General features: G+C 39.7%; 1 protein-coding gene across 1 annotated transcript in view; it reads right to left on the bottom strand.

The window, feature by feature from the left end:
- Positions 1 to 7,760, bottom strand: part of LOC139690324 (anoctamin-6-like) — a 42,323-nt gene extending 34,563 nt beyond the window's left edge. The window contains exons 1-2 of the mRNA XM_071587716.1: positions 7,625 to 7,760; positions 7,018 to 7,199 (exon numbers count right to left, since the gene is read on the bottom strand). Of these exons, the coding sequence (XP_071443817.1) occupies positions 7,018 to 7,019 (2 nt within the window). The 5' untranslated portion in view covers positions 7,020 to 7,199; positions 7,625 to 7,760. The remainder of the gene's footprint in view (positions 1 to 7,017; positions 7,200 to 7,624) is intronic.
- Positions 7,761 to 17,161: the final 9,401 nt, after the last annotated feature.

Genomic DNA, 17,161 nt, shown 5'->3' with positions numbered 1-17,161 from the left:
AAAATTGTTTCTTGCCACGGTGAAAAAATTTCTTCCTTGTGGATGACTCAAGTTACCGTTTTGAGGTATATGTTTTGAAAGAATAAAAGCAGATGATTCGAGTATTAAATATGGGAACTTTAAGAAAGAAGATGACGACTTGACTATCGAACAATAGGTGGGGACGAAGTTTTGGCAAACATTTCGAAACTTCCAGATGCAATGAACGATGTTAGCCCGCCGATCCAAAATAATATAACCGAATCGCATTGAATAAAAAGCATAATACGCGATGTGAAAACAGTAACGACTCGAAAGATTCTACAGTTCAGTCAATGGCAATGATAATCAAAAGCTGTTTTCTCTGTGGTTTAGGCATGCGTATACCAATTTATAAACACTTCGGGGAAATTTACTCACATTCTTGCTGGTATAGGATGAACTGTTACTGGAGCTGGACTTACATATATCATTCACGTGGATTTATTGAGACTGGGATTGTGAATAGAGGATTTACGGGGCCAAGGATGTATAACAACAGGTATGTGTGGGCTATTCAAATTAGTGCAGCAATAACCTGTAATGGTAAACAAAGACAACAATCAGCCCGAAGGTTGGCTTTGATGGCTGATGAGTTGATTCCTAGAGATTTATTCAGCATGAAATTCATATATTCGGGGTGTCTGCGGGTTTCTTTCCCTATGCCACCTCCAGTAACTATAAAATCAAGTTTATCTGGATTTTTATTTGTTTGCACTGGACTCAGAGTTACCCATATTTTTAACCAAGTTAAAATTTAAAGCCCGATAATATTAATTTCAGTTGAGTTACATCAGAATTAACCATTAGATTAATTCTAAATTCAACAGAAATACTTTTACCTCAGTAAAAACTGCCAAAATATTATTGAATTTCCCCACGAAAAAATGAATTAATTAGAAAGCTGGCAAACGTTTGCATTTCCCTGAATAAGTAGAAATATCATGTTGAAATAAAAACCTTACTCTTTCCCCTTTTGTCTTGTATTGGTAAGAATCTGAAATTATTCTCACAAGGATCCCCTTTCAATTGACGAATAAACTTTTAGCGAGTCGTGTTTTTTAAACAAAATGAATGTTATAAGTTAATAAACAGACAGAAAAGTGCATTAACGAGTTCAAAATTACTCGAAAATGAACTGTTTAACTTTACCTACGGACATCTAATTCATTACTACTCAACTCTACCTCCCGGCAGTTATTTCCACACTTTACTCACGTGTCCACCACCTCCGCCGCAAGGGTTATCCGGAAACAATCAATATACTGTACTAATCCACTCATTGCACAGATCTCGCCCGACATGGGTAACGCGACAAAGATAGCAGACGTCAGATATTGCCTCACAGAGGCAGCAGAAGTGAGTGCGTTCTTTAAGGCTTCCACTACAAACCTCTAATATCCTTAAGATTATCCTGAATAATGAAAGGAAACGAAACTCGGAGTTGCACAGCCACTGCGAGCTCAGAAGAGCCGAAAGGCACTACTCCATGATGGTTTCATAGTACTCATTTCAATACTTTTCTGGTCTACCGGAAGATATTCAGGAGATGGCGAACGCAGGTGATGAAGCAGAATGACAGTAAATTCATTCAGCTGTAACAGTAATTATATTGGAAAGACTACTTACAGTGTCAAATCATTTATGTATACATGTGCAAAAGGGCCGCTAAGGCCTTTCTGCAGCCATTGAAAAAGAGAGGATGGTTTTAGATTAGCTATAAGTAATGGGAAGAGGGGGAAACATAATTTTACGAAGGGCCCCTTCCACTGACCCCAATAAAAGATTGGAAAAATCTTCACACACACATACACTTGCTGGCATTCGTTCCCTTTTTTGATGTTAAAAATAGTAGTCTCTTTGGGAGAAAGACTCTTCAGTCACATAACACTTACGTCGACCTGGAATCCGTCGTATCGTTCTTTGTATTCAACAGAGAATCATAGAAAATAATTCCTACACACAACTTCTACAAAAAGTCTGATGAATAAAAATTTATCGATTTTGGAGCAAATGAAAAATGTGGCCACAATTGTGCCCTATCTTCATATGGAAGTTGCCAAAATGTGAAGCGAAAAATCGTTTCCCACCAAGAATTCTGTTCATGACGTTATTGGTGTTATTAATGACAACTGCTTCTGTGGAAGGGAATTTCTATACATTAGTAAACAGACATTATTATGTCAGGTTCAGAAAAGGTGGAAAGCGGCTTACAGAGGGAAATAATTCTTTCGGACATGTAAGTTAACACGAAAGAAATTATAAACAAATGTTAAAAATGGGGCAGGGATATATCTTTTCATTACATAGCATCTTAAACAAATCCTTAACCGAGTACAATTCAAGCATTAACAGCTTATTGAAAATATCAAATTAAGGCACTCAGATGAACACTTATGAAGTATTCTATTTTTTGCAAATATTTCTACGATTTACAACAATTAGTGGAAATTAGGGAAAGAAAAAATATGAAAATATTCTGAATGCCTCCTCGTATTAATATTTACATTGTTGAATGAATGTGAATGGTCCCAAAGGCTAACAGAGAATGTACGAGGGTCTCCTCGTATTGGAAGGCTAGCGAAAATATCCATTCAAATCCAAACTGCATCCTAAAATACGCTCTCGGAAAACATACGATCCGAATATCGGCACAACGAAAGTGACTATGACAGCAGAAAGAACTGCCATTTGCCACACAGAGACCAGCAAATCGGTATGTGTGGGATTAACGGAAAGTTAGTGACACCAGCGAGCCCTTGAACTTTCACGAAGGTGAGGAGGAAATGCCTTTACTCACGGCATTAGAGATTAAATCGTTAAAAAAAACACATTTTATTAAAAGACTGGACTACAATACCGTCCATCATGGAATTCTTTCATCTAACATTTAGGCTGATGGCACACGGACGAATTATCACGGGCAAGCGAACTGTTAGGCGCTGCCAAATGGTCGGTCGGTCTTGATGCGGAAACCCTCCTTTACAGTCACATTTCGCACACCCCATGGCCCGATCAGTGGATCTGTACGGACAGAAGAAAAAATCGAAAATAATGGCCTTAAGTCCGCTAGATTCCTTACGCACGATAATTTTCCGTTGTAGACATCCCCGAGTAAAATGGCGTCCCGCGCTGATTTCATCACGGCACTGCGTCGTCCGTCACGAAAATTGCAATCGCGAAAAAGCAAGGTCGAACACTCCAAAAATTTCGAGCTAAACGCCAACTCTAAACATTCGCCATTCTTTTTCCCGAGCAGTTCATTATCTCCAACGCTTTTCATGGATGATGCCACGACATCCCGTACCTCGTGCTCACGTAGTTAGATGGCAGGGTGCATAGTAGATGCAAATGATAATACCGGGCATTTATAAATAAAGTTTGAAGATTAGACAATTTATTTGAGTGGTGGAGTCCTCAATTCGACTTACGCCCCAAAATGACTGCCGCAATCATAAATTCAGTAGCTTCGTCATTGAAGAGGTGCAGGGTTAATGCGTTTCGTTGAGAAACACGTACAGAGAAAAGACGGAATTATCAACCCGAAATTGCCGCTACACTTCAGAAGAACTTTCATTCAGATGCCAATCTTTCGATCAACAGGAATGTCCGAGAGTAATGTGTGCAAGCTGCGACAATGAAGGACGGTGGGACTATTGACGCTCGCGGAAGACATCGTATGATAAATTTCAAAATTGTTTGTGGTACCTTAAGGATTACATAATTTCCCGGGCGCCCTTTCCACTTCATGCTAGCAAATTAAGCTTATAGAGCTGCCGCTTAAGTGATAAACAATGCGTGAGCATAAGGAAGTTTCTTTTATCTATCGTGCCAAAATATTTAATTGCTATTAATTCCTTTATCTGTGATAGAGGATTAAGAACTTTTACTTATCTCAGGTTTTTAGAAGGAAGACGTAGAAATTGAGCTTTCGGCTGATATTAGAGTGGTAAAGCCGATAAGATTTGAATTGCAGTTGATCATGGGCTACAAATAAGAAATGTTATCACCGATGAGATGAAGGAGTATAATATTCCATCAAATATCCTTAGTGCAGATGGTCGCCCATCAAGATACGTTCTATAATTTTATCTATTAAGTGGTATGTAGATTACATACAGAAAATGGTTGTGTGGGAAACATTGCATCAAATATTTCACCATTAAATATAACACTGCCATTTATTAACAATAATTGGAACTCCGGTAAGATTTAGGATGGCTGTATCTCGGAAAATGAAATGAAGCGCTGATTGTATCTTCAAATTGGTTATATATATATAGTATATATATATATATATATATATATATATATATATATATATATATATATGTATGTATATCGATGATATAGAAACACTCAAACGAGCAGCATTATATTTGGACGGCACAATAGAGCACAAATAAAATAGTAACACTTAAAAGGACACTCACATTGTAGATTGTTTGAGCTCTGGGCCTTCTCAGAGGCCTTCTTTAAGTAATACTCTATATATATATATATATATATATATATATATATATATATATATATATATATATAAAGTGATTTTTTTATGGAATCATACACTCCTTCTAAGTACTCATATAAGGTGTATGGGTGAAGAACGAAACATTCTCCTTTATTATTAATGCAATTTTTTCGACGTTGCTAAATGTTGATTCTTACGGACTCGGCCTTGAATTAAAAATAAAAATTCGGAAATCATGGCGAGAAAAGCGTTCGGCTGCCGACGGCTTGATAGCTGTTATTCGGATTATGCCTCTGGACACCCACAACGTCACCCAAGTGGGGGTTGATTTTCTGTCAGATCGTCCGCTTACGGCACAAGGAAATGAACTGGCTTCTATCCATGAGTTTCACGCACCATGGGGCTGATACGAGTTCCGTCCTCATTTTCCTCACTAGTTCCATATTGTTTGTAACTGAAAAATGACACTTTTAGTTTAATTGCCGGCTCCAGAACATTTCAAAATTTCCCAGAATATTCTTATCAAGTGTTCGCCAAAATTTGAAGAGTGGACTGACCAAATAAGTAGAATGTCAGAAATCAATCATAATTTAAAATTGAATGTTTTACTATAATTTTCTAGAAAGTATGTATTATCAACAAGAAAATTTCTCCGATAAAGGATCACAATCGTAATGCATTCTCAAGCCAAAGTATGTTCTGTATTAAGCACCAGCGCGTAGATGTTAATAGTGATTTATTGAAAATGTATGAGAATTTTACATCAATGTAGAACTGAGGTAATTTTTAAAACTACAGTTCGGCACGATCCGAAAAGATTGAAAAAGTGAAATTTGCGTTTCGTAATTCAGCTCTAGCAGATCTGTATGTATTAAAATGATGACTCAAATTTGTTAACATATTTACGAGAAGTTACTGTTCTTTCTTTAAAATTTATAATGTTATATTTTTTTAAGACTTGCAGCAACGCTGAAAATTATTTTTTCCATTAATACACTAGCATCAGAGCTATCTTTATTCCTGGTAGCTGAAGACTTATGTGGTTTACCATTTGTAATCACAAATCTTCAATTTTTGAACAATCGCCGATGGATGTTTTCGTTTTCATATAATAACAATACAAGGAAAACCAAGACCCAAGATAACTATTTCCTTAATCGCTATAAAATTTTTAAAAGAATTATCTTATTGCTATCATTGAAATAGTAAAAACTACTCTCGAGATTGCAAAATTTTGCAGCCAAAGTCCATAAACTCGTACTTATGGGTAAAGACAAACTTTGCTGGAACAAGTGGACAAGTTTTGCTACTTAGGCAGCAAGATCATCGGCAATGGAAGAAGCGTGAGGGATAGAGCAAGAGGAATATTAAATGCAAAGAATGCTTTATATCAGAAGAAAAAGTTACAAACGACAACTAGTACTAGCATAGACATGATGAAGCAATTCATAAAAGCACAGGTGGAGTCTAATTTTGTAAGGATGTGAGACGTGGACCATAGGAGTAGCAGAGAAAAGAAAATTGGAGGCATTGACAGCGTGGTGCAATAAATGAATAATGAAAATAAAATGGATACACAAATTAAAAAATGAAGAACTACTTCAAAGAGTGGGTGAGAGAGAAGTCTATGGGGGGCATTTATAAGAGGATGAGTTAACTTAATTGAAAACGTCCCGAGGCATGACAGCTTACTGAAGAGCGTAGTTGAAGGAAACACAGGAGTGGAGGCGTAACAGAGAAATGGCACGGATTAACGATGAAGAACTGGCAATAAAATTTTCTTTGTAGGGACCTAGTATGAGGAAATGAAGACACCGACAGAGCAGAGGATAGTTTGGAGAGCTGCTAGAAACAAATCTTCGGATAGATAACCCGTGACATGTGTGAAAGACAAAACTCTGAAAACCACATTATTCAACTAAGTGGAATTAGACTATCCAGTTCAAATGAAATTAGCGAAATAAGACTACTCCACTATTTACGTCGGCATAGTGAGTAACCAGCGTAACCAACTCAAAGCTAACTTCGCCACTATAATGGAAATCGCGCTGTGATAACCGTGATTGAAATCTGCAGCGTGGATGGAGGGAAATGATTTCAGAAGTCGTTGCAGTTAAAAAAATAATAAGAAAGAGATTTTGTCGGTCACATTACCTGATATATTCCGATAGGAGCAGAGCATTCAAATCCACGCAACTGTCAACGTTACCTTGTCTGCTCAATCAATATAATCAATCGCTCATCGAACGAGTTGTCACCATCACTCACCAATTCTGTGACAACTCGTTAGCAATTGATAAATGAGATTGATGACAAGATACAATTTAAACTTATGTTTATTGATGATGGCGCGCTTCGGAAGACGTTTGGCACATTATCACTTTCCAATTGGATACACTCTTGACACTCATTGTATTGGAATGAAGAAACATCCAAAATCATCTTACACCACCAACCGAGTCGCAGGCCCGGCCTTAATCCACCAAAGACAGTGTCCCGGACCGTCTAAAAAGAGCACTGCTACTCACATTGCGAGAAGTCGATCGGATGAATCCTCGTGGGCCACTTCCCGAAGCAGCCAGGGCCGGTCGCTGGGGCAAACGCCGTCTTCCCGGCTTCCTCCCAGTCTGTTCGGCGTGGGCGACGGATCTCCTCTGCTATCGACTGACTCCCGCCACGGACGAGGATTGCCACCCTTCCGTGCATCGGCCTGTTATTACAGATATAATTACCCGTCTCAATAATGCAGAGAGAGACGGACTGGGGGAGTGGTTGTGTGCGAGGGGAGAGGAGGAAGGTGGGAGGAAGGGGGACGGATGGAAGAGAGGATGTGATCGGGAAAAGGACACGATCAGGCTTATCGACAAGAGGATAGCGCGCTTTTATCGCGAAAGGTATCGAGAGTGCGAAGTAATCTATCCTGCCTCGCGGCCGAGATGAGGACGAGGTGGAGGATGGGTTTTCGGCGAGGTTGGGGCGAGCGAAGGGAGTGAGGAGAGGGGAGATTGTTATGAGGGAGGGGACATATGGGAAGGGAGATGTGAAGAAGACGCAGAAGAGGAGAAAGCATGGGGGTACCTCCTCTCCCCCTCCTCCCGAGGAGCGGGTGTCGCGCGAATCAGGGTGATGCCTTACAGGTGCATGGGGCCGCGGGGAGAATCCCAACCGCCGCCCGGCCGCCCTTGAGAACGCGTTGTGTAGGGGGGAGGGATGAGTGGACGACGAGAAGTCGTCTGCAGAACCCCGTTGCAGGAGGTAACAGATGGGTGGACCTCATTCGGGACGGGGCCCGAGTGCAGTGGTGATGGTGCGCGGGTCTCGGTCGTTTACAAATACCCCCCGCTTCACACATTTGACGCACGCCGTCAGATGACTGCGGGCACGTGCCATTTATTGAACGAGCTTGGAGATACGACTCTGGTTCATTTTTTCTATAGATCACACAAGCAGAGCGCACATTCGTCGAACTTTTCCATTGCCGGTGTACCCGAATCCACCTTTCATGACCCACTCCTCTGCCACTATACATTTCACTTTTAACAGGAACAATTCTCTACATACATACTCACCGCATTTAGACAACATCATGCTTATCCTGACACCCATGTGTTTCATTTCCATATAATATTGTGAGATGGGGTGCAACTCATACACAATCATTTTTAGTGCCTTAGATAATCATTCATTTTTCGACCTACGTACCCTTCTCACTGCTACTCATCAATCGATTAACGGCTGCATGTATGACGGCTTCGTACACAAACTGCATATTTCTAGCCGGGTTTTGATGGACCTATGAAAAGTGCCACGAACCGCCGTGGCCTCTCAAAGATTAGAAACACCGCTAAACTTCTAAGAAACCCTGCCTGGCCCTAAGCACCAAGCACCCAAGCAGCTTGATTGACAATAAATCATTTCCTAGGTCCACAAAAGATCTACCTCACTTCATTCCATTTAAAACGCCTAATTTTCCTCCCCTACCTTGCTCTCGGTACTACTGTTGATTCTACCGACTACCTTTCCTTTTCCCTACCATGCCTGGCATTTCTTGATTTCATTTTCCCTTTACCTTCATTTCATTTGCTCCATTCTTCTCCATGTCCAAATATTTATTAAAAGCTTTCGATCCACGCGTATCCATCTTTCCTGAATGACCTAGCTTCGAAACCGTTCAATACTACGCGTCATACATGAGTTTTCACTCAATGTTTATTTTCACCTTTAATTAGGGTCCCTGAAAATAACATCCTTCTCTTCGTAAATGCTCTTATTCCTGACGAATTCCTTTTCTTGATGCTCTTACTACGCTGCCTATTTATATGAAATGCTTCCCAAGTAAGTGTGCTCCTCGCTCTGATACTGTAACGGTTAAGTTAGCCTTCCGACTCCTCGAGCAGTTGCCATCTAAAGTTATTAATTATTTTATATGAAAGCCTTTCCTTACATTAACGACTGTATTAGGGTCGAATCGCCTCCCGTAAGCTATTTGTGTGAGTTGGCTCGCGGTAAAAAAGTTAAGGGTTGGATCACTCTTTTTACGTATTTTCCTAAGTTTTTGCCGTATTACTGAATTCAAACAAAGCTACAACGCTGACCATATTCTCTGGGGGGGCATGTACATAGGATAAAAGATGTATCCACAACGACGAGTAAAACAAAGTTTCACCAAATATGTTTTTACTGGATTACCCAGTCTCGAAGTCACCGCTGCTCTGTTCGAAATATTCCCTTTACGAGTTCACACATCAAGCCCAACGTTTCGGCAACCATTGTATGGCGACCGTGAAATCCTAGTTGAGCTCGTCCAGCTGGAACTTCTTTAGCATGTCCTCTAGTGCATAACAAATTTTCGTCTCTTCATCTTCATTTTCTTAAGAGGCAGGAGTCACAGAGGGGTAAACCTTGTCGAATAATAGAGGTTAAGGGATAACAACTATGCTTTTCGTGTTTAAAAATGTTTCATCAGTAAAGGTGGTGTACGCCACTTCAAAAAAATCCATTCGAATTTACGTACTTCAAGTTGCTCTCGATCCTCCATGTACTCTTCGGACTGTTTGGCTCTGGGAACTTTCACTGGGATATTGTCTTGTATTTTGCTTCTGGGTTGTAGCCAGAACAAATAACATATACGGTCTGTGCCCGTTAAGTCAGTCTTCGTCATTAGTAATGACCTTATGGGCCTTATTTCTTCTCATTCGTCAGCCAGGATTCCCTTCACACAAACTTGGTGGCAATCCGCTTCAAGTTGAGTGAGTATGATGAGACACACTGAAATTTGGTGAGTTATTCCTAAAATTTGGAAAACAAGAATGCTTCCGGCGACTGTAGATAATGGCCGCTCGCATATGGTGACAAACATCTCTGAGGAGTACTGGCTGCTTGAGACGTACCTGGACGCTACTCGTCGTCCACTGTCATTCCTTAAACATAAATCGGTGATGGGACTGTATCACATCCAAATTATCGCCGATTTTCTTTCTTGAGTTTCTTCCATGGTATAATTATCAAGGTTAAATAAAACAAGATTTTATGCTGACGTAGAATTCTTTGACCACCGCCATTATAGAAGTCGCAGGAATTAGCACGATTCCTTAAACGAACGCAAAGCAAAGAACAGATGCACAAATAAAAGTACCACTCGGGAAACATCGGGTTGAACCGGGCAAAGTTACCACCGTTTAAAGAAGAGATGGTTCTCGACCATATCTCCGTTTCAGGTTTTTGAGATCCAAAATGGCATTCAAACACGTGCATTCGAAAGTAAAAATATCGATCCCTACACTATGCACAATGCAGCTTTCCAAACATCGACTACACGAGAAATACATGATTACTTGCCCAGCCATATACGAACGCGAAAATTAACTCATACCCGGGCAGCTGAAGTTCCACACATACAATGCATGATATCAGTTATCGGCAATAAAGTTCATAACGTTTGGCAGATAGCTGCGGGTGAACTCCCATCAGTCGAAAAAGCAGAGCGACGCGTCGCTGATACCAAGTTTTTAGACGCACACATTGCTATCAATGTTTTTATGTCGAGTTCGTTCTTACCGATAGGAGAAACGAGGAATCAGTCGCACTAGGATATCCATTGTGGTCGGACTGCGATTGCATTTCAGCACCTAAATGCCGCAGAGGGAACTCATTCAAGAGCATAGTTACAAAAAGGCTTGCGAAACACGGCAAAATCGGTTTTTCATGTGCTCCATACGAAGGGTAAACACCGAATCAATTGTGGCATAATGGATAACACTCGCCACGTAATATGTGAGAAAAGCATGATACGCTGACGGCCTTTCAATCATTATCTTAAAAACAACAAAAAAGAGTGAACTTTGGATGCGCGGGATGTAATCGTTGAAAATATCTTATTTTATGGGTATCCTAATCTTCCACATTCACATATCAAATTCCTACTAAGTCTTCGGTTCCAGAGACTTCTAATGATCCTCATCGTGAATATCTTTGATCACGATAACTTATTACTATCTTGATATTCTCGTTCCCCTTTTAAACTATACGCTGTTTGGCATTCCCCTGTGCCTGTTTGGCAGGCAAACCCCGACCTACTACATTACAATAATCCTACGAGGTTTTATGAAAAAACTAAAAACATGAGATAACGTAAAAACATGAGAATTTAAAAGAGGAGCGAATTGGAGTGCAGGAGGTGGGGATCATTCAGCACAATGAAAAATTAGCTCAGCATAACTTGGCTTATACCGCAGAGTGCCCATCTCTCTCTCGACTCATCCTCTTTAGACATGCTCCAGAACTTTAAAAGCTCCACTCTATACAAAATCTAAAATTGATAAAAATGAGTCGGTGAACTGGCTGTTGTCTGGTGATTCGACTCCCATCCACTCTCACAACATGGTCAAACCAGCGTTTCACTTTCTTCATATTGTCCATTACCGAGGCATCCAATCCACATTTATACACAACCCACTCATCATTCCCCCCCCTTTCTCTCCATCTTCAACACAAACACTTCTCAATTGTTCGATTCCCGCCACATTTATACGACTCCTGAGATTTTCCTTTCTTTTTCCACTTTCCATTGCCACGAACTATCTTCGAAAGGATACCTTTATACACCGCCATTTCTGCTACATTCTCCTCATCATACCCAACTACTTTTGTTTCCAAGACATTTACCCTCAATTTCATTCTCTCTATTACCTCACTGTAGTTATCCATGGCATACCTTAAACGTCATTATCTCTCAGCCAGGAAAATTGCATCGTAGGCGATTAATACGGATATATTTACTTCTCCAGTCATTATGTTGACCTTATGTACTCGTAAGTAGTCATATCTCGCACACTTGTACAAAAACACAGAACAGTCACATCAAATAACATAAAATCCTTATTTATCGCCATATTGTACGCCAAAACATTCAAAGATACGTTCACGTATAATATTTATCGTACTATTTTCATAAATCGATATTATAGATTTCAGTAAACCCTCATACTCTCCATACTATTTCAAAACCTTTCAGAGTCTTCCTCAAGTTACATGGTGATAGTCCTTCTCCAAAGCAACACATGCAAGAAACACTTGCTTTGATACATCCTTGCATGAATCAAATACTTGAGGAAACAAAGAGATGATACGTACATCTCGTACCAGACCCAAAACCACATTTGATTCCCAATATTTTCGTCTTAGTACTTTCTTTGGTACTACTTGAACCAATATGGTTTGGCTTTGGTATTATTTTCAGTTTTATATTCATGATCCAAATGGGAAATATAAGTCGGAAAGCGTAAAAACGACTGGATATTGCATATATATATATATATTCAGTATTTTCAAAATCAATTTCAATCTGACATTAAATCATATTTCCTTCAATAAATCCCAAGCAAAGGAAAAATGTTGCAGCGACACTCCAACAATTTTTTAATATCTGGACTGGAGTAGTAGTAGTATTTAGGGGAGGCGACCGACAGCTAAGGTCATTTGCACCATTAAGGATGGACAGGGAAGGATGAAGGCTTAGCCTACCCTTAATGAAAGGCGCCAAAGGGTCCGCAGTTTGATGTCCAATTCGACGGATGGCGTACTCGCTCAAAGTGCTCTCCACAATGCTCCTCAAGTAGGGATACCTCTGAAAAGTTTCTAACTTCGAACCCGGGCCCTAGGGGTGGGAAGCCAACACATTAGCTACCGCATCATCCAGATCCCCTCCAAATTGGATGATGAAAAACTTCATGATAATATGAATTAAGCTTTTCGCCGCAGGATCCCAAAAATAAGACGTGTACCCTAAATATCAAGGAACAAGAACAAGATTACAACTTACCCTATTCTTGAAACGGCTCTAACCAGCAAAACGCTTGCTAAAATCAATTTTCACCCTAATTATTGTCAAAACTTTCACAGTTGGGGACCCCAGGATAAGTTGTTTGTTGTTCTTACAGTACAGACTTTGTAAGCTGCTTGTTGTTCTTAAAATCCTGTATGACCATTAAAACCGAAAAAGTATGCTCTCTTCAGTAAGTAGATACTCGTACATACTATTAGTTTCTTCCCCAAGCCCAAAGAAATTTCTTACCTGAGGCGTATTTTGAAAGATTAGTTCCTTAGTTCACCAATTCGAAATAATCAATACACCTCAGAAATTTGCTTCGCTTACATGTATAATTTCGAGGGAAGCGGTGATTCAGCGTTAAGCTACTGACTGGAGGCACCAGGTTCGATTACGGGTCACGCCAATGGGCCCCTTCAATTTCACCCAAGCTGTGTGATTTTTCAGGCACCAGATCCCCGTCACAATGAGTTGATTTCACATGACGTGCATGAGCTATCTTCTCACCTATCAAACCAACCTTCAGGTGTATTACTGCGGGGGTGGATAGGGTGTTCCCGGATTGAACAGAATGATTTTAAATATGATTAAAGGATATGAAAAAAGGAAAAAAAATCACCAGGTGGTGTGTTCGCGAATACTTATTTTAAGATATATCGACATATGAACGGAGCAGAATATTAAATGGCCTAGTTTCATCCAGGTGATGAAATTTTAAAGAGAATACCGATATCTCAAGCATAGTATTCGCAACGCATTCGAGGCGAGTGGTGTGAACGTTTCCTCAGCAAAATCCAGACCGAAGGACCATACTTTTGCTTACACACGTGGCAATGACCTTGGATGTTTAAAGCATGGGAAAAGGGGAACAAAAAAAATTCAGTATGGGTCGGACTGTGTGTTCTAATGCAAGGATAAGTACTTGAGTGTTCGTCGAGAGAAATGAGAGGTGATTTAAACTTCCGAGACCACGCGAAAGAATATGTACAGTCTGTTGAGTCTGTCTGCTGGATAGTTCTTTCAAATAGTGCAATATTTTTGCTCAGGTTCGTCGACATAATTTTTACGCAGCATTTAGAGCGTATAAGCGGCGAGAAAAGAAGTAATTCAGGAATTAAGAAGACCATCAAAGAAGGAATAAAGAAGAACATCAATATTAATGTATTATAAAAACTGGATTCATCCCTATCTTATTTTTCTAATATTCCAAACTAAATTAGTAAATAAACGTACAAAATCACTAGAGATGTCAATATTTCTTAAAAATAAGAATTTGCGAGCACACCGCTAGGATAAGTCGTAATATACTATATCGGACGAGCTATCTTTTGCTTCGCGACACAAACGTTTTTGTTCCATGAAAAATAAATGCATCAAGAAAACTGCTGATGAAATAAGAAACATAACAGGATGACATACTCGTGTCTCCATACTTCGGAGTCAGTAGCTAACTGTTAGAATTCTGCAAAAATAAGGATATATCGACATCATGGCGCTATGGAGCATGAATAATTTAAAGGAACCAGCATATCTTAAATCTATAATTATCGCTAATAAGAAAACATGTACGACCATGCCTAGTACTTCTCCGTTTGTTTTTCTTTCTTTCCATGTCGCCTTGTTCACCCTTCTCCACAACCACATTTCAAAAGCCTCCATCTACACATATCATCTTGCTTCAGTAGCCAAGTTTCCGCGCTGTGCAAAACCACGCTTTATATTAAAATTTTCAATTCTATTTCATTACTCAACGTCCCTGTCAGCAATTGTCAAATGTTCGTTATGATTAAAGAATCCCTCCTAAATAACTCCATTGCTTACTCCCATCGGTCATTTTTTGTTCCTCAATCGTTCCCTAACTTACTACCATCTATTCCTTCGCTCACCGCCGAACTCAAATCCCCCATTGCTATCAAATATTTCCTTCCAGTGACTGCCGCAATTATTTCCTCTCATTGGTCGTACACCCTGTCCATTTCTTCCTTCCTATGTTTGCTTGTTGGCATCTAGACCTGAATAATGACCAATTCCGTTGATTCAGTCTTTATTTCAACTATTAATATTCTACCACCTCTTCTCTATAGTCACTCAGCTTCTTTCTACAATTTTATTCAATACTACCGGCACCCTTTGCACGCTCTCTTTCCTTTACTGTATATTACTTTGTAGCTATCGCTCCGGTAATCCCCACCATCCTCCCATTTCACCTTGCACAGCCCTAAAATCTCCCTAATATATTTCCTCTCAGCACCTCTAATCTTAAATTTTCTAATTTCCCTGTTCTCAATATCGCCCTTAAATTCCAAATCCCTACTCTAACTGGTTTGGTGAATCTATATGTCCATTACGTTTCATTAGGAAAGACATTAGAGGTAGTTTCCCGCTGCTTTCCTCAATAGTGTTTTTAATGTGATACCATCACTCAATGGCCGCCCCCCTGGGTCTGAGGCTTTTGCAGCCCCCTCACTGAGGAACATACTGCGCGCGCTGCCTTTGACCTAACTGGCACGGGTTAGCCTACTAGGATCAATTATCATTGCTCCCGTCGGCCCAGCTCTAGAGACCATCAGAACGCACAAACCCTTCCACCACGTCTAGATTACACGTACACCATTTTGAGGGGGCAAGGAAATTGAGTGTTTAGTAGAGTTAACCAATTAGCTTTCAATACGAAATTCAGCCGTATTTTTGGCCAATGGAAACACAATATCTTACATTGAATCTTCTTGCCATGCATTTTGCATATAGATGCTGATATAAGATGCTGATTTCAGATGATAATTTCATCGGATATTTGTCTATTTTAATGCCCAATACTCAAAGAGGTAGCTCATCTCCAAGCGAAACGGAGGGCTTCAGTTATTGTGGCATCGGAAAAATCCATAAACACAAATAATATTTACATGTGCATATAATCAAAAAAGTCAGATTTCAGGAATATAGGTTATACAGTAGTATAGATAGAAGTATACAGCAACGAGAAGGGAGTTACACATTCATTCTCTAGGGTATTTTCTATTTCGCAAATAAATAATACGTTAAATAATAATACGGATGGTTAAAAAATGTATTAAATCCTCACTTCGCTTTTATACCAATTATATTTTAAAACACATCATCAGAATCATTATGAATTCTTATCTTTTGCTTTCGCTGGAGTAACTGTCGATAGTTAAAGCTCCTTAAACATCTATAAAACATCGATTTTAGAGCTTGTAATTGATATGAAGTAAATACCTGCATAAATGTAAGCATAAGGGTAGCATATGAACCTCAAGAACAAAATCAACCTCTAAATCCCGGGAGTGTTTGAGGACTGAGTGCAAGGTTTCTCAGGAGTATAAATAAACCATGAACCTAGGCGTGGATAAGTACTCGGAGACGACCCATTTTCTGAAGGCGGCGATGTCTCTCAAGTGCAGAAAACGTGTGTCGTTCTTAAGACATTCAATCAACTAACACACGAGGTAATCTCCATTCCTTAATATTTGGTATAGTACAACGCTCTCAAATGAGGGTTAACAAGTGAATGTTGCCTCTTTTCTCCGCGCAGGAATCATTATATCATTCAAACCACGGAAAAACAATGCGAGCCCTAACAATTAGTGTCCCCGTAAGTGAATTAGTTGCATCTAGCTCACTGTTCGATAAATGTATCGAAAAGAAATGTTTGACGGTGCTTCTGGTGACAAAACAATTACTAAAACTTAAGTTCTCTAAGAAGAGAGTACTTGACGGCAGATACTAAGTATTTAAGCCACAGATGTAGGTAACACACTGCCAAGAATTTGAGTCTACATCTACATCTACATCAATACCCTGCAAGCCACCAAAAAGGTGTGTGGCAGGGGGGAGTCTATTATTTGTATGACGGCGTTAGATGAAATTTTACCATGAGCATTTACTATTCCAACGCTTAATGTTGGATTTCCAGAGTTTCTGGGTTACTCGTTGATAAACCACTCGCTCTCAGTTTTTATGGTGGAGAAAATAGGTTGATGTGGTGGTTTCACGACCATTGATACTGTATCTAATAAATCTTACTAGTCAAAGGTGTATTGAAATATTACACGGTCATATTCACATCTGATACGTAATCATAGGCAAAAATAGAAACATACATGCACAAATTAATAATGTTTTACCCGTAGTCATGCCATGCATCCCGAGAGATACCGTGAGGAAATGTTGAAAGTGGTAATAGAGGAGAGGATGGCGGGGAATAGGTGCGGTAGCGGGAAAGACATTTTGGGAGGTACTTCGATTATTAATGTTTCACTTAGAGGACGGAATTAAGGGAAGTAGGAAGTATGTAGAACGGGATTTAAGGGTTTGTTGTGTCATTT

Source organism: Hetaerina americana, unplaced genomic scaffold, assembly GCF_022747635.1.
Source record: "Hetaerina americana unplaced genomic scaffold, ioHetAmer1.1.p SCAF_1, whole genome shotgun sequence".
Lineage (NCBI taxonomy): Eukaryota > Metazoa > Arthropoda > Insecta > Odonata > Calopterygidae > Hetaerina > Hetaerina americana.
Note: the sequence above shows the minus strand (reverse complement) of the source record. Positions and strands in the feature narration are given on the sequence as shown.